The sequence below is a fragment of the Sardina pilchardus genome, chromosome 3 (assembly GCF_963854185.1).
Source record: "Sardina pilchardus chromosome 3, fSarPil1.1, whole genome shotgun sequence".
Classification (NCBI taxonomy): domain Eukaryota; kingdom Metazoa; phylum Chordata; class Actinopteri; order Clupeiformes; family Clupeidae; genus Sardina; species Sardina pilchardus.
Window position 1 is genome coordinate 14,344,727 of NC_084996.1, and position 19,181 is coordinate 14,363,907.

The 19,181-nt window shown below is 43.4% G+C and overlaps 1 protein-coding gene across 15 annotated transcripts in view; it reads right to left on the reverse strand.

Moving 5' to 3' along the window:
- nfixb (nuclear factor I/Xb) overlaps nucleotides 1-18,062 on the reverse strand; it is a 130,976-nt gene extending 112,914 nt beyond the window's left edge. For 2 of the 15 annotated variants that reach the window (XM_062532004.1, XM_062532013.1), the window contains exons 1-2: nucleotides 17,544-18,052; nucleotides 11,759-11,842 (exon numbers count right to left, since the gene is read on the reverse strand). In XM_062532004.1, coding sequence (XP_062387988.1) covers nucleotides 11,759-11,842; nucleotides 17,544-17,546 — 87 coding nt within the window. In that variant the 5' untranslated portion in view covers nucleotides 17,547-18,052. Of the gene's footprint in view, nucleotides 1-7,857; nucleotides 8,090-11,758; nucleotides 11,843-17,543 lie in introns of those variants that run through there. The other 13 variants (XM_062532007.1, XM_062532003.1, XM_062532015.1 and 10 more) reach the window with 12 other exon arrangements.
- Between the last annotated feature and the right edge of the window lie 1,119 nt (nucleotides 18,063-19,181).

Sequence of the window (19,181 nt, forward strand, 5' to 3'; positions counted from 1 at the left end):
AGAAAAATATCATATCCTAGCTGAACTAGATCAAACTTCACTAAATTTCAGGACATTCTAACCAATTTGTGTTTCCTGCAATCCAGTGATGACCACTGTCCAGACTAACAGAATGGGCATTAGGTATATATGCCAGTAAATCGTTTGGATGAGAATGCCAGGCTGGGAGACCAGGATAAGCCAGCGCTTCCACAACAAAGCTGGAACGGCTTGTGTGAATGAGGTGCAATCTGCCTAGTAACAGAAAGGTACTGTGGGTGCGTCTCTCTCTTTTGTGCCCACGTGTGCGCCTGTGTGTTTTGAACGTATCTGTCTATTTGTTGAAGTGCTCCTCAAACACCCTTAAACCACAAAAGAGGAGAAAAGGGACTTTGCATCAATAAAAAACGCAGACGCAGGGCTCACGTGAGGATTCATTCACTCGCTCGCACGCTCGCACACGCGCGCAAGCCTGAAAAGCCGTCCAAAGAGCCCGCCGCTATTTTATGCGGACGGCCAATCAGGTTGAGCGAACATGTCGCCATGGCGCTGGGCCTCAGCGGCGGCCCTGCCCTCTTTCCAAACAGCGGCGTAGCAAGACAATTTTCCTGCCATTTTTTTTTTCTTTCTTTCTTTTTTTCTAATCAAGAAAGGGCCTAACTTCGTTTTCTTCTCAGGGGCTGTGACATGATCAGTCCCAATCATATCCACCAAGTCACCTCCTGAAAAAAAAAGAAGCCCAACACTGTACACAAATATGTTTGACTGCGTATGTATATGCAAGCACAATTATGTAATTTGCACGACAACCAGAGTGTGTGTTCCATAACCATGGCAACAGCAAAAACATATCAGCAACCACAGAACCACGATGGGGCTACGGGCACTGCCAGAGTTCTGCCAAGGCATAATCCATGCCAGGGGAGACGTGAGCGTAGGAAAAAGGGAGGAGGATACACACACACACACACACACACACACTCTATTTCTTGCTCTTGCTCCATTTTCCGCATACACACAAGCGCACTTAAAGCACATGCTCAAAAAACACACTAGCACGCTTGCGCGCACACACACACACACACACACACACTCTCTGTCTTTATTTCCCGCATACTCACACCCATGTTCACCGACCCACACAAGCAGATACACGCAGGCACGCACACACACACTCACGCACACACTCACAAACACACATACTGGATATCCTCCTATTCTTCTTGGCTGGAGGCTCCCATGGCAATAGGAATCCATTCTCCACGGAGGCTGGGACAGCTGCGCAGATTGTGAATGAGACGCAGTTGGTTTTTCTGCTTACAGCCCCAGATAAAAACTACATGGTATTTAATTTTAAGCTACAGTCCTCTTTGCCAAGAAGCATCCAATTCATCCCTCCACCACCTAATATACCCACAGTCAGACAAAAGGCCCCCAAAGCTCTCTTTGTGAGGTGGCCTTTTTGATTCTCCTCTCAATGACAGGCAGAGAATGCACACCTATAATAACCTGGTGTGTTTTTGTGTTTTCAACCCCCCACCACCCACCGCCACCCCCCCTCACACACACACACACACACACACACACACACACACACACACACACACACGTCAATAGGGAGCTTTTCAGTGCAGACTGAGAAAATATCTCCACCCCGTAATTTCTTTAGAGAAAGGTGCACACAATCAATTGCGTCATCTGAAGGGACTGTGTTGACGACTTGATTAAATGGAGCTCTGTATCCTGGAGTGATTTTTTCTTTTTTCTTTTTTAAGGAATTGGCATTTACCAAGACCAGCCGTGGCCCCCCCCCCCCCCCCCCACCACCACCACCACCCCACTCTTGTAGTCCGGCTCTTTGGGCACCAAAGGTGCTGGTAAGCGGCCTGGTGGCGATGAATAAGTAAAGGGAACACAACGTCCTCACTGCCCGGCACGGCTGGCACCGGGTCCACACCCGCATCCCCGGCTTCGGTACCGCCGTCACAGAGAGAGAGAGAGAGGGAGAGGGAGAGAGAGGGAGAGGGAGAGGGAGAGAGAGACTGCCACTGGACACCAAAAGAGGACAACGCGGGGATAGGATTTCAACCCCACCGTTTCCACATTCAGAGCACCTCGGGCCGGTGCGGAGCAGGAGTCCATGTGTCTCTGCCGGTGTGCATGTCAGGCTCAGTTGGCCGCTCCCTCCAGCTCTATAACGGCATGGACGCACCACAACAGGCTCGACTAGGCCATGCCCATCCAAGTCCAATAACGTCAGTAGTCGCTTGGCCCTGGCACACTTCATACCGCGGCATTACAGGGAATTCAATAAAGCAATCCCAAAAATTCAATAAAAGCAAATTATGTTGTTGATTTTTGAAGCTTAATGCAAACTATGTCCTAAACGCAACTCTAAGCCTCATGATAATATTGTAAATATGACATACTGTGGACACAATATAATTCTCTTCTTTTTTTTTGGGCTCTGCTAAAAAATCAGGCCAGTGTAATTGCCATTCCAGGCTAAAAATTGGGATCCCAGAACATTGGCTAATCCAGCGATAACAACTAATCGGCATTAAGACATTGGACCACTGATTTTTGGTGTGTGGTTGTGACTAGAAGGGCACCACTGTGTGTGTGCGTGTGTGTGTGTGTGTGTGTGTGTGTGTGTGTGTCTGTGTGTGTCTGTGTGTGTGTATGTGCCTGTGTGTGTCTTTAATTCGAAAAAATCCAACATTTCTGTTTATTCAGACTGCGGTTCCATCAGATTTTAATCCCCTGAACAGCTGTTCCAACTCATTTTCCAGGCCTGGGGAGAGAGACACGGGGAGGGCTGGTGAGGAGAGATTGGGAGGCTGCTGCACAACTGTGCCTTAATGCCATTTTCAGAGGGAGAGGGTTAAGGCCAGTGAGCGACTGACCTCGGCTGCAAATAATAAAATCACCACAAATGATAATGCTTTTATGTGCCTTAGCCTATTCGCGTTCCTCGAGTCAGTCTGCCCTGGCTCCTTTCGCCGTTATGATTGTAATCAGCAAGCTTGACAATAGAGCGTAATGATACTTTTAAAGCAGGAAGAATGCGGACAAAAAGCTCTGGCAACCCAAGCTTAGATGTACTTGATATTTACGCAATTACCGCTGATTGGGACTGATACGCATTATCGCGTTTTACGTTCGGCGGAGGCCTTGGTAATGTTATTCCAGGCATGTAAAAAACAAAACTGAACAATATTGCACGGACAAGACTAACCCAATGATTTCAAAATATACAGAAACATATTCTAAATGAATGAACAAGCTTCTTCATATGACGGTCTTCCGAAGTATACTTCACATAAGGCCTGAACTGGGAACTAGTGTAAGCATCCTCCGAAAGTATACACTTACATTTTGAAAATCCAAGTAGGCCTCTTGCGTGTCACTAAAACTACACTAGTTTTAGGCTAGGCTACCACTTATCGGATTCATAAGCCTTTTCATTGTCAATTAATGTGTGCCTGACTCACGCTACCACTTAAGTAACTGAGGCCTACTACTCATGTCAAAGTAATAGAAGGCCCACATGGCGAAGAAATATATAGGTAGTCTTTATGTATTGAACTATGAGCTATTCACTTGCACTTACATGCTGTAGATCAGGGTGATATAGAGCGCAGAGTGACAGTCCGTATTTTTGGTTCAGGCCAGGCTCTTGTCATTCGAGCTGGAGACGGAGTAAGTAGGCTACTACTACACTGATATACTGACAAGCTACACTTAATTTGTCCAGTATTAACACATACACTTGGCTAATGACTGAAATAGCCTCTTTCAAAGGGAGTCTTGGCAAATGGTCCCCGTCACTCTAAAGCGAAATGTGTTGTCCATCTGATTCCTATGCAGCATCTAGGAAGATGCGGTCAGGCGTTACAAAGGGTACATTATGCTCATTTAGTACAATCAATTTAAAGCCCTCTGAGTTTACCATATTTTAATGATAACGGAAAATGGTTAGGCTACATCTCATAGGTTATGAATTAAACAGTTAGGCCTAGCCGTATTCCACTACAGATGGTTGGGTTTTCATCTGAGCGCACAATTCCTTGTCTGGGAAGTCCAAGTGTATTAAAAATCATAAATATTTCATTAAAACAATTGTAAGCCTATGTTACTCAGTCCTATCTATAATGCACTTTCAACCTAAGTTAGCGAAATGAAAGTTTTGGCTCCTCTTGCTTTGTATCCATTACCGTGCAGCCCCCCCTGGTCCGCGTACTGCTCACAAACCCTAGCAAAACCTTTTATCACAGTTAATAATTTATTCGATTGTTTACACATGGTGCCGTCTTTAATTTTGCTTTTAATTATTAACTGTAATTAAATAAACAAGAATGTAGTCAACGTCAAAATTCCGAACGTGCGACAGGGAATGCAGAAATCTTGCGCAGATGATACCTCTCCTCTGAGGCGTCCCTTCTGCGGACCCTGGCCCTCTGAACAGCCGAAAGTATGGATGTTAAAGACAGCAACATGTTTAAGGGCAACTTTAAACTGCTGATATGCAGTCAAATGTATATGTCACAGTATTTCTCCATATGTGCGCCACGTGCGCATTCTGATGGCCTCTGTTGTCAATTCATTTTAATTAACGGAAAAAATCTCTCGCTGAATGCAAGCTTCATTGTTTAACTATTCAGACTGCTGTACAGCCACTTTTCGAAAATAATCTGTGCATTTATTAATTCCAGAAACCTAGCAGATAGCCTATATAGATTTTATATTGTACTGAGAAAACCTCAGCCCCATAAAACGCCGAGGGTAAAGGGGGAGAGGGGTGCGGCATGGGTGGGGGTTAAGAAGAAAAACTTAAAATGCCTGCACAGCAATTTACTCGACATCTTTTAGAAAAATCTAAACTAAAGCCAAGGGAGGCTGCAGGCAGTACTGTAATATTATAATATTGTATGTTTGCTTTTCCAGTTGCATTTCAGCCACGGATTTTGTTTAATCTGGAACAGGCATGTGTAAGGTTCAGTGCAACCTAAAGAGAGAAATATGTGGATTTGAGGAACCAGAGATAAATCTACTCAAATCTGCTTACAGCTTAATTTCCAACACCACTTCCCGCCTGTTCAACATAACACTTGATTATCCTCAAAGATTATTCAATGTATGTCCCTGTCTCTGACAGTGCTCAAATGCATGCAGAAAACCAAAGGTGATACTCTACTCTAGGTAAGCAGACCTCAGCAGCTTATGTGATAATGTAGATGAAATACTGTGCGGATAAAAACTTTGCCATCCCATTCCAATCATTTTAATCATAACCACAAGAAATAGTGGAATCATTTACTCTTAATTTGTGTTGCTTCTGTCAATTAAAGAATAGAGTTGAAAAAGCTTTGAGTAGTTCAACTGTTTTAAATGGAAAACAGACCACATCTTGCAACTGAAAGAAAAACACACGCACACACACACATTCTCTCTCTCTCTCTCTATTTCTCTCTCTTGCTCTCTCATTGCTTCTGGTAACAGGCGGTAAGGGTATGGAAGTAAAATTGTTTTAATAAAACCACTGTAAAAATCAGGAATGAATTACAAATAGGGAAGGCCCTGCCAACCCAGTGTCTGTCCTAGCCCAAGGGTAAACAAGTTTACCTTATCTGAGTGAGAGTCCAACGCTACCAGTTTGACAATCCATTTTGGACATGTAGTAAATCTATGGATCTACCCCACTACATGTGACTTAAGCAACAGCACCAGAAAGTCTTTAAGGAGAGACTTACGGTATCCAGGACACTATGACAGCCAAGAGAAATAACATCGACAAATAAAAAGCCAGAAAGGTGCTCGAGAACCAGTTTTAAAGTATGACATTCATATATCATAGGGCACTATGGAGACTCACATGGCAACTCCAAACAGAACATATGAAAGCACAAAGACATTCACATTCATCTCAGCAAGGTGTGGAATGCATGTAGTTGAAATATCATTTGGATCTCAGGTGCATGCATAATTCTTCCACTACTGCTGGCCATGAATCAGAAAGTTCTAGAATTGTGCTGGAGCTAAATCTTTCAGTGACAGCACATAGCTTACATTGGGAACCACTAAATATCGCGGAAAGCTTTGAGGTGTGTTGTCTTGAGGCTTTAGTTCAAACAACGTTAACTGACGCAACTTGTAAAGTCATTGCTAATTTTCCCTTCCAAGTAGCAAGCTAAGTTATGAAATGCTTAAAAACTATTTTCACAGAGTTGAGCTAATACAACTGTAAATGACCAGTACTGCAGTGATGGAAAAATATAGTGCATTGGTGATATGTGAAAACTCACAGTGAATTGATTGTGAAATCTATGCGCTACCCTCGCTTGCTTTCAAAAAACTCTCAAAAACATGTCATATAGTCATCAGTGCACAAAGGGATACAAAAATACAAAAAAGGCCTGTGTCATGTTATCACTATTTTCATTTATCCTACTATTAGGCCTATTTTGGCCTTCAGAGAAGCTTGGTTAAATAGATTTTCAAATGCAGAATGTTCAATTGAAAATTCTCTCAATATTAAAGCAAATATTTTTATGAATAAAAATGAGCAGAGTACCTAAACATTTTTAAATAAAATCAAAGAAAGGATATTATCCCTTTAAAAAAGAACACACTCTCATCTTTTTCTTATACAAGACCACCAACCTTACTTTAATCCTATGGAGACTATAGCACCAGTTTTAATTATGTGTTAATAAAAAAAAAACATAATATACATCACATCCTCTATTACATATACTTTGGTTTGCTAAACAACTTGTCCCCTATGTCGCTCCTGATGAAGTTATGCCTCCGCTGTAGGCCCGACTATTCTGCCGACCATTGCTCCTCACTAACAGCAACCAGTTAGATTATACATTTAGGTCTTTAAAGCAGGCTATCATTTGTTCTATGCAAAACTAAGATGCTACATTTAATACAAGTTGATATTAGGATATTAAGACGATACATTAAATATTTATCAAATGTATTCTCCTTAATGAATGCCAAGCCAGTTTTTAATAGCCTATTTCAAAGACCTATTTCAGATTTGGTTATCTGTTATGTTTGATAGTTGATGCAAATAAGCGATACAAAACTACTGAACTACTGGATCTCTTCTGGGGTGACAGCCAGAAAGTCATTGAGACGATAGAAACACCACAACACAAACATATTCTAATCTACGCTACTTCATTACTGCTTTGCATTCAGAAGTTAAAGATCAGGACAAACTCTTAAAAAGCAATTGAGTCTACTCTAGAATTGTGGTCACATTGCTGTTTAGCGAGAAAAGCCGATACGGAGAACGGCAGATTCGCCGTGCGACCGCAACGGAGACCTTTGATGTATCCAAAAAATATTTCGGCAGTCGAGTAGGCTACAGCCCGGTGTGCAACTACACCACCGAGGGACTAGCGGCTGTATACACTGAACCCAAAGACCTCTGATTTAACTTGGTAAAGTTAAAACGCTTCTGACAACCACGCTTCTTTGAAGACAACAACTCTGATAATCTCACAGGTAGGCTAAACAACCAAATCCTATGACAAAATCCTATGTTACTCTTCAGTTCAAAGTCTAACTGTCTTCACGCTTCTCCTCCTCCTAGTCTCCCTCCTTTTATATTAAATAGATTCGAGAGAAGCGCCATTTTCTCCTCAAACCATGTGCAATGAAACGCATAAGAAAGTCAGCTGGAAATATGCCATCCGAGACAGAAAAGCGGCAGTGGCGTGAGGTTAAATTGTATCAGAAAGGAGCACAGACTGAAAAATAAGACCAAATGCAATAATTAAACAGTCATAAATGGACAGCGCTCCTAGCAAACCCACAACCTCGACGGTAACCCCGAGCAAATAAAATAATCGTGTCGTTTACCTGTGTCAAGCAGTACGGGGAGTACATGGTTATTTTTAGATTTTAGAATTGGAGAGCTTATTTAAGTTGGATGGAAGTTCGCTGTAGTGCTGCATTGCAATCACTCGCTGTCCCGTTTCGCTCAGTCCATGCTGTACTGCTAACCCCGCCTTGGAGGCTGAAAGTGAAAGCTTACACAAACTTTTGGGGAAAAAAAGTTTTCTCTCCCTCCCTCTTTCGCCGACTCTCGCTCTCCCTCTCCCTCACAAGCGTCGGAGACAGAAACTATTGAATTAATAGCATTTCATTATCAACTGATCTATTACTGATTGCCCAAAATGGTGAGTCGACTCTTGCTCTAATAGTCCAAGAGTTAGCCGTTATTTTCGTAAAAGTAACCACGGAAGATAGAAGATGCGTGTCGCGATCTGCTGAGGCGCTTTACGGAACCGCCGTTCCACCGCCCAGTCACCGGCAAAAGATCATTGTACAACATATCTTAGAACTCGTCCATGATACACGTTGCAAGCCATTGTTTCATTGTGTTACCTGCTAGTACACTAGTACACTACAGTTTCATGGTAATCCACAGGAACTTTGGTCACATCTGAAATATTCTCATGCCTTAGCAAAGCACTGAGCAAAACCAAAAACTTTCCTATTAAACTGTTCACCAGGAGCTCTGTGGATTTATATCCAATATAGGCAATATGTTTTCATACATTGTCAGTGAATATTTCAATCAATCAATCAATCAATCAATCGAACAATCAATCTTAAGAGCTTCCAACAGAAAAAACTGCCCAAGTAGACATACTGTACCTAATTATTGATAGTCTGCAAGTGAAGGAAATGTACAAGACAAATAATCCACTGAAGGGATTTAATTCAGGCATCTCTGAAGTCACGCAAGGGCTCAGGGGGGAAGTAGTCACTACAGTAAGATCGCCTTGATGAAAATAGGTAGACAGTGAATTTAGTTTTTTTTTTTCAATTTCAAACATGAGATTCATGTTTAATGTTAACCCTGTGCTACAGTAAGGTGGGGTGACTAGCAGGGAAAGTGGTTTAGTACGTTGCAGTAATCAGGGACTGAGTCTGACATGTTTGAATATAGGTGAAGGAGGCTCCCTGACAGGGAACTGGGTAAAGAGAAAACAGTAATTGCACAACTTCTGCAATCTGTGCTGCAACAACACATTACATTCCCGCTGTTCCCACAAAACACACGCAACAGAATTGCAACACACACACACACACACACGCACGTACACACACGTACACACTCACACCAAAGCAGCGACAACTTCACTGGCCGCCCGAGTGTGTAGCACTCACTACAACAAAACTCAGGCGGTTTATGGAGAATCCGCAGCCAGCTCTGGGGATACCCGAATGCTCTCGAAGTCAAAACAAGTTCTCTGGAAAGTGTGTCCACCAGATGATCAGTATCTCACAAAGCACAAAAGCAACTGAACAAACCTGCAGATCCACACTCCATAAATGCTGCTATGTGAAATTTTGACAGCTTTCCGTGTGTGTTCTTGCCTGTGTGTGTGTGTGTGTGTGTGTGTGTGTGTGTGTGTGTGTGTACGTCTGCATGCCAGATTATATTTACAGTACATCATGCAAGAAGTATCTGTGTGTCTGTCTCTCGGTGTGTATGTTTTAAGGGAGGGTGAAACAAACGACGAGACGTTGGGGTGGAGAGCCCACTGAGGCGGGTGGGGATGAGGGCGGTGGGGGGAAGGGGGGACGGGGGGGACGGGTAGTCGCTGTGCAGAAGTGGGGCTGAAATTTGGATCTGCCAACCAGGCCTGTGGATTTATGGGGGCCTACTGCTCGCGCTCTTCCACCGCAAGCCGCTGCAGGAGAAACAAAGAGATCTCGCCACTGTGTGGCCAATTACTGCGCACAGCCCAGGGAGCCAAGAAACGACCGAGCAAGACAGAGAGAAGAATGAGAGAGAGGGAGAGAGAGAGAGAGAGAGAGAGAGAGAGAGAGAGAGAGAGAGGAAGAAAGGAGGGAGAGAGAGGCCATGTGGTAAGGGGGTAAACACAGACCACATCACCAACCAGCACACTTTCCTCTCGCCACATGGAGTAGTTCACGGTCACTGACAGTCCCGACTTCCACTAAATATGACTCAGAAGCTATAGCCCATAATGTTTATTTTTTAACTCATGATTAACTGTTGACAATAGCATTTTGATTATTATCAGGGCTGGCATTCGAAAAATATCGCCAAGACACACACATGAAATGCAGAAGTCACCAAAGGGTCAGGCTTCTGGTCCCAGGCCAGTGTCCTATACTGCTGGCCAAGGCTTTGAGGGGATGGCGTGTGGTGGTGGGAGGGATTCGGTCCTTTCGACCAGAGGGCACGGAGTCGTCCTGCTGTTATCTAAAACACTTCAGTCGAATTTCATCTGAATCTTTCAACACCTCGTTTAGTGCCTGGTGTAAAATTCAAACTCACCGAGGGACCGAATTGTTTTCCATCTTTTTTACAAGCGAGCTGTAATACGCACTATTCTTCTGCATGGAGACTCCTCTGCTGTGCTTAACTGTGTTGTGCACCTGGGCCCATAGACACAGCACAGGGCCTAGTGTGTGTTATTCTCATTTCAGATAAACCATGAGAGATGATTTAGTGTGCGCACCAAAAAACACAACACGCGCCGTCATGAAGAAGAAACCAAAAAATGCTGTCCTCACTCAGACCTTGGCAGAGGAGCAGCCACAGCGGAGGAGGACTCGCAGGCTATAAGGGACTCTGTCCAAAGACCACTAGTCGCCGCAGCACGCTCAAAAAGTGTTGTGTGAACGCCACACATCACAAAATGGACGCTCCGGTAGGACGCGCGGCGCGCGCGAGACGGGCAGGTGTCGCCTGACCTCCGTAACTCGGTGAGCCTCCGCGTTCTGCGTGTGTTGTGCCAGCCTGTGTGCCAACCACCCCGACTCCTGTGCACGCTCTTGAACCCACTGCCCCTTGCTATCCAATATGGCCATTTTTACGTACCTCCCCCTTTGCCTGTCCTCCACCAACCACAACATCCAATATGCCCCCCTCCACCTCCCCCCAGCTCGCTACCTCCACCCCCCCATCCCTCATTACTGCTCGTTCCTGGACCCCGGGACACTCGATACACTGGAGCAACCCAGATTTCCCCCTGAAAAACTTGGCAAAAGCCTTTTGCGCTGGAGACAAAGAGTAGAAAAGCGGCTCCCACCTCATTAACAATCACATTTTCAGTCATGCACAGACTCCCCAACTCCATCCCGTTCTTCTCATTTTATTACCATTTTATTTCACTCCCATAGCTGTAAATCCAATGTGCACGCTGGGTGGAATTTTAAAAGCTATGCAAGTTGTGTGTGTGTGTGCATGTATGTGTGTGAGCGTGCGCAAGTACATTATGTGTGTGTCTGTGTGTGTGTGTGTGTGTGTGTGTGTGTGTGTGTGTGTGTGTGTGTGTGTACACGCGCGTGTGTGTATGTACGTTTGTGCGCTCACAAGTGAGTGTTTTTCAAGCTGTGTTGTAGTTCTTCGTTTTTTTACTTCACTTTTTCATTTTATACAAGTGTGCATGCTGCACATTATCGTTATAATTCTGGTTCCCACGAGACAATGGCGCTTCGGCAAAGTTGTAAGGCCTCTTTTCTGAAAGTGTGTGTGGAAATAATGATTGTAATGGGTTGCAGCTGAGGAAAAGGAGCTGTGAATGACATTATGATTGTGGTGCAATTATGCAGAGCATGAAAGTGGACTATCAGTCAAAAGAATTACTAATGACTAACATAACATGTTTAATAATAACATGTATATTATTAATAATATAATAATAACAATAATAACAACAACAACAACAATAATAACAATAATAACAATAATAATAATAATAATAATAATGCATACCCTGTAGGAATCAGACACTACAAAGCATTCAGGCATCCCAGGACCTCTGGTAGGGTCTTCATTCACCAGAAAGGTTTCGGTCGCCTGAAACATTCAGATATTCAGACATTCAGTCAGGCGTTCACACTATATGTGCATTTTTACCAGCTCAGAACAGATTTAATCATACTTCATTTCATTAAAGCAGTTCTCAGTGTTACCCTTGTCTGTGTGTTTTTGTATTGCAGTTGTCTTACAATGGCATATATTCACAAATCAATCTGTAATAAATATAGGGGAAAGTCTGTAAATGTTTAAGTCGCATTCACCCTGCTAAAACCATGAATTTAAAATAAAGAAATGAAACAAATACATTTGTCCCACGGTTCCAAGAGCTGCTGAGAGAGACTGCAGAAAAGCCCCAGAATGAAGAGCTCACTCTTGCCTGGAATTCAGATCGCATCACACAGGAAAAAAAAAAAAATGTCCACACCACACCACACAGTCGAAGTGAGAGAAGTGTGAACACCACCCCCGCAGCAGCACCATGTCTTCACCTGCAGGCCTCTCTCTCTCTGTCTCTCCCCCTCTTCCTCTCTCCTGGTCCCTCTCTCTCTCTCTCTCTCTCTCTTTCTGTCTCTGTCTTTGCTGCGACTTTATTCAGCGTGGACCAGTCACACAACTAGTCCTTCTCAGGTCAGTGCAGCCAAGGTATTTTTCTAAGTGTCGTCTCCATTCAGCCCTGTTCATTTGTATGCTGCTGCAGGCTGCAGCCAGGCCGTCAGTGCTGAATGACCAACCAGTCTGGCCAGCCCCGATAACAGCCAAGAGTGCAGACCCCCAGAAACACTCAGGACTTTTCTCTTACCCTGCCAACAGCTCCACTCCTGCTTTTTTACACCAAGCAAATGGAACTGAGAGAAATTATAATGTTGCTGCTTCGACTCTTGACAGGACCCCCCTCTATTTAAATATATATATATATATGTGTGTGTGTGTGTGTGTTTCCGTGTGTGTGTGTGTGTGTGCGTGTATTATACAGTATACAGTAGGCAAGAGCACTGAGAGAACAATTCTAGTCTTTTCACTGCGACTTGCTCACAAGCACAATATCATAAAAAATACTTGCAACTGCTGGAGAAAGCAAACACACTCACTTACACACACACACACACACACACACGTGTGCACACACAGATCCGCATGCACACACATACACACAACACTATAATAAGTCCCAGACGTTGGCTAACCAAGTTGTGGCTAAATCACAAGCTATTCATATCTCCTGCAATGAGAGGTTAGCACTGTAGCCTCTGTCTTACCCTTGCGCTGCACTGAGGCCACGCGGGTTGTCACAACCTATTGTCTCTCTGTGCCGCGCTGGACGTACATGAACCCAAATCATGTCTGGAGTCTATATGCGTGTGTATATGTGTGTGTGTGTGTGTGTGTGTGTGTGTGGGGGGGGTGATATATGATATGCATTAACATATCAACTGTGTTCGACAACCCCAGAGCTGTAGAGAAAGGCAGGCGAGAGTTGGCTCTCCTCCCTCTGAGCATTTGTTCGACTCTCCACACAACTTCAAAAGAGGCACAGGCTCCCTTTGGTCAATCCCTGGGTACTCCTCCATGGGTTGAACAGGCTGGGCAACCAAATGGTACTCATGTAGCCTTTGCATCCTCCAAACTGAGTAAAAAAGGAGAGAAGAGGCCGACAGCATGCTACGCTACCCTAGCAGACAATCCCTTTCCGCTCCCCACCAGGACCAGAGAATAGGTGTGTGTGTGTGTGTGTTGTGTGTGTGTAACAGAAGGAGGCGGACACAGAGAGTCACAGGCTCCGGGTTCACTCCTCACCAAAAAAAAAAAAAAGAGAAAAACACCAAGTGCCCCCCTGCACAGGGCGTAGGAGCACATTTGGAGCGACGTCGAGTGGACCAATGGCGGGTCGGACAGACGGACGGACAGATGAACGAAGGGCAGACAAAAAAGAGATCACGGGATGAAATCTTCCGCTCTCCCTTCTGCCTGGATCGCCTTCACAGTGAAGAGAGAGGGGCATCGTTTGTACAAGTGTGTATGTGTGTGTGTGTGTGTGTGTGTGTGTGTTGCAATGATTGTTTGATGTAGCTCCCAGCAGTGCTAGCCCCCTTTTTTCCCGCCCTCTGTTGGTTTTTTATGGAGCATGGTATCAATTATATATGCCACCCTTTTCTATATATATGCAACATATGCCCAATCCATATGGTCAGCCTTTAGCAAAAATGGTCTCTAGGCCTCCCTTAATTAACACTTAAGAAGCAACAAAAAGAAGCAAAAAACATTTGAAGTCAACTCTCAGGTTCATCCAACCTAAATTAAATAGATGTATATCATTATTACTCCCAATATTGCAGCCATCTGTGGTCAATGTGTTGTGTTACTTGATAAATATCTATTAAGGTAATTCACATTTCAATTCGGAGATTTCTACTCTTCACATACCTGAAGAACTAAGGCACCAAAAACTCTACTCCTGTATGACAAAGATGGCTCTTTTCAAATTGAAAAATTGCTTTTCATGAAGCTCAAATCCCAAACTCTCTTTCTTTCCCCTCCCCTCTCTTGCTCACAAATGCAAAGTCTACCCACATCAAACTATACATGTGGGATGGGAGATGCTCCAGTTGGCTCCGGTTCATGGCACAAGATAAATCAGTGCACATATATTCACACAAGTATATCCATAAACTCACTCAGAAAAAATACACCTTGCCTCTCCACCCTCCCCAGTCACTCTGTCTCTTTCTGACTACAAACAAGACAAGTCATACAAAGAGCCATCCACTTCATTACTATTGTAAAGAGTGAGAATGGCCATATCCATCCACCTCACTAACTCTTCCTCTTTCCATCCAACACACACACGCACACACACACACACACATGCACGCACACACACACACACACACGCACACACACACACACACACACACACACACACACACACACTTTAGTCCTGACATGGTACTCATCAGCTTCATTAGGACTGACGCTGTTTCATCTCTGCTGCAAGGACACTTGGATTGAATAGCTGAAAATCCACCAGTGGCTACAGTCTCTGCACACCCATTAACAAGCTAACAAACCTAGGTAATATGGCAGACACATCAAAGATGAGTGTTTGTGTGTGTGTGTGTGTGTGTGTGTGTGTGTGTGTGTGTGTTAGGTGTGTGTGTGTATATGTATAAGGGTGGGGGGTGTGACAATGTTTGTTAAAAAATGTGATGCAAAAATAATGAAATAAATAAAAATAAAAAAGGCAGAATTGTGTGCCTTGTGAGTGCCTGCCAATGCCACTTTGGGGAGTATAGCTGGGAAAATGAGATATTTTATACCTGCTTCTCAGGAGAAAGAGAGAGTGTGCTGGTATAGGGGAGGCAGAGCTATAATGACTGTGAAAGACAGAAGGGCTATGATTAGCCCTGCAGATTGCATATAGCTCTTTGGCTACAATTTTAAAGTGCAATTCTCTCCCGTAATCCTCCCCCAACATACACAGCAGAGCCCTTGGCTCTAAACAATACACTTGGCTTTCCACGGTATGAAAAAAAAACAGTATTTGAACTATGTCGCTAGAAATCATTACAGAACATTCTTACCGTCTATACACGTGGCTTTGCTACAGGCATAGTTTTTGAATATAAATGAATTCTCTGCAAAGGGGCAGTGGGATTAGGACTTTTACAGGTGATGTATGAGAAGGTGTGGGTCTAGAACATTCTAATCGACTAAGAACAGAGCGAAAAGGGGGAGAGAGAGCGAGAGGTAGAGAGGACAGCACATCAGGATCCAAAATTAAATTGATTCAAATGACTCAGTGGTGCTCTGGCAGGCTTCCTGGTCTGTAGGTTGTGCTGCTCCTTATTACGAGCTGTATAGAATAAGGCCCAAACAGACCCAAGTTAACTCAGGACAGTCGTCTGAGTTCTTCTGGTACCTCACTTCTGAGTGTTACCGACTTGGTTCGAGGAATGAAAAAGCAAACAATGCAGAATCACAACAAATGATGGGTTTGGGTGGTCTTTACATCCCAGACAATGTTGTTCAGATATGTAAAATAATGAAATGTGAACTAAAACTAACAAAGTGTCAATTTAAATATTAATTGCATACTGCACATCTTCAGTGAATACATCAATACCTTTGGAAAAATTTGGTAAAGAAGATATTCAAGTATTAATGCACAGATGTCAGTGTGTGCATTGGATATGATAATTACCTTTAAAGAACTAATTCATTCTTTACTAATGCAGGTTTTAAAGCCCAGTCGACACAGCTGCTCTACATTGTGAAGAGGCCGAGATTTCCTCTTGTGTTGCTTTTATGAGGAAATTGTATTTCATCTCGCATTCTTTCACCCCAAAAACAAATACATGTCTCAAGGTCCCTCATCAAGCAGGCTACACAAGAGACCTGTACAGGCTGGTTTTTTTCATCTTTCTCTTACTATTGGCCTCTTTGGATAGGAGCCATTTAATTGTGCAAGTAAACAAATAATTATCTGCATCAACGTGCTGATACTCCCACATCTGGGAAGCATTTGGCCCCTCAAGGTTACTTTTCCTTATACTTGCTCAAATCAAATCTTGGAAACTAGCACATTCCACCCAACTTAAAGGAATCCGCTGTGCCACATTGGGAAGGATGCGATTTCAAAGACAAGATCCAATAAAAATGACTATTTAATTGCAATTACTTTTGGGTCAGTATCTCCTAAGTAATAAAATCAAGATTCTGTTTTAAAAGGTGTGATTATTTCAGGAAAATATGATTCACTAGATAGTGTGATAATACTTTAGAGGGTAGATATGCATCTTTGCATTTCATATTTGGCTAATGGGACAAAATTAAACAAAGCAAGGGACACAGGCCTAGGTTTAATAATGACACCACAAGATAAGTCATGATAAACCAATGTCCGAACTACGTTCTTACAGTCAGAAACAGACTGTTAAAACATCTATATTGTCACACCTGTGTCCACGTTAAAATTGTAGAGGTTTGACACTAACAAGAACAATCAGTGGCGTATTAATCATGTTTTATCATGCTCTATTAGCCGTATTTCCTCTGATAAAGAACAGGTGGGAGGTGAGTGACAAGCTCGTGGTGGCACAAATGAGTTTATATGGCACGAGTGGTGCACGTGCGACATATATATAAATTTATATGATGACTGTTAAAGGCAAGAGTATGATTAAACTACTAAATACCATATAGACGTTCGTGCTCTGTACATTGCGCAAGATGTTTAAATGTAAACTGTGCCCTATTTTGAAGTTTACTCAACGATTTGGGCATTCCGTATAATATTTGCGATTGGTCCCACTCCGGTATGACTCCTTCAGTGGCAAAAACAAAGGTGTTCAAAAACAGCATCCCACCAAAGTGGATGCGTTCAATTTTATACTTGATTATATCCTGCGGGAAGCTTTACATTTCTCCTAATGTGCAACGTCAAATGTGTGCTTAATTATCAAAGTTTGAGGGTTCGTCACCAGCGTAATGTGGTTTCCTTTCAAAGTGAAGGCTTGGCATCAGCATTTAGAGACAAGTATATAATGTAGCCTAACGTTAGATAATTACATAGACATATCCAAACCCATCCTTTATCACACCCGTTGTAACTTTTATGTGTTCATCATAAGTATTTAAAGCTGTCAAAACAAATGTGCAAATACTTGTGTGCAAAAGAAAAATATAATGAAGGGCTTTGCGAAACACAAAAGAACAAATTATTGATTTACATAGCACGTACCATTGTGGAGCGGGGAATTTTGCCAACCGCCTCAAAGACCCATTTTCCTTTTTTTACGAAAAAGTTCTGCAGCAAAAAAAACTGTGGCCGAGGGAACACAAATGGCTTGGTTTCTTCGGTGATACCGGAAGCAGAAGGACCAATGCGGGACGACCCGTAGCCGAGCTAACGATATTGTTTTGAAATTGTGGTTTATATTATTCCTCGGAATGAGCGACGTTGTTGATTTATCCTGCTTAATTGTTTACCAGACGGCTTCGTTCGTATTTGGTGGCTGATAATCCGAGTAGGTTCGACATAAGACTGATTTCAGGGCTTTTGTGTCCGTGCCGTTGCAGTAAGTGTGACAGTGAGCGATCCCTTCCGTCCACCGAATCCCAGGCGAGGTAAGTCCGCGCTCGGTGTCAGCGTTTCGTCAGCGGCACCACTGACAAGAGTTGAAGTCTAGCCACGCGCTATAGAGAAACGGTGAGAAGTTGCTGCTCACGCGCTTGGAAATCAGCTGTTGCAACAGTGGGATTCCAGGGAACTTCAAGCGTATGCGTGCGCAATCTCCATCCTCTGTTCCTGGGACGCAAATGATGGTCGCTTGCTTTGGTTGTATCACAGATCTGGCTCTACTGTCGGACTTAACGGGAGAGAAATGGCTGAATGGAGTACTGGTGTACTTTCAGGTGATGGATGTAGACAAAGTCGGAGTTACAAAAGGGGTGCGTATTCAAAAAGCACTTGCTGGTATATGAAGTGGAGGACATTCATACAAAAACAATGTTTACCGGCAAAGCAGCCTCTAAATGTAATCAGCGGAGTAATGGTTGTTTTCTGAGGTGCTTTGCCAAAAAACGAAAACCCGAAACGTGTTTTGGTGGCCCAAAGGGCGATGCGTCGCTGCCGGGGATGGCGGTCGGAGATGCAGCGAGCCTGGTGAATTATTAATAACCAAGAACAGGTTCACAGTCTGTCGTGTTCACTGAGAACCAGGGCGGCAGCTGGGGGTTTAAGGGAATTAAATACGGGCTCAGAGTAAACCGTGGACGGCAGGGGATTACTCCTCACCGGTAACAGCATATAGCGGCACTATGTAGGGAGTTTGAGGAGAGGGAGGGGATGTAGGCTATTTAAGATTGATGAATGAGAAGATATCAGAGGGGGTGTGTACTGTTATGGCACAAAGAAAGAGTTATGCCGACCACATTACGACTGAGAATGCCGAAGCCTGACATTCCCCTGTTTATGTCAAAGGAAACACATTGATTGCACCTTGTGTCGTTACCTTCTGTTATTTACTCTCCCCTGAATCTCTCAATGTTCATATCAAATCCCATAGGCTACAACAAGTCTGTCATTTTTAAGTGGAGCCTCTGATTTAACCATTGTTAACTTGTGTAGCAGAAGAGTCACTTTTTCTCTTTATCTCAAGCAAGTGCAAGCATATTTATTTTCATGTAATGGATGGTGAGCGGGCGAGATTAATAATAAAAACTATTTCGTATAACTGAATTGCCTTTGTGTGAAATCACATTGTTCCAGTGTTTTTGCATTACATTATGTAGCCCATAACCAACTTGAAATTCAGGCAAGTGCAACTTTCTTCTACTAAGCGTTGAAGTGAGTCGGACTGTGGTGTTGTAGATAATA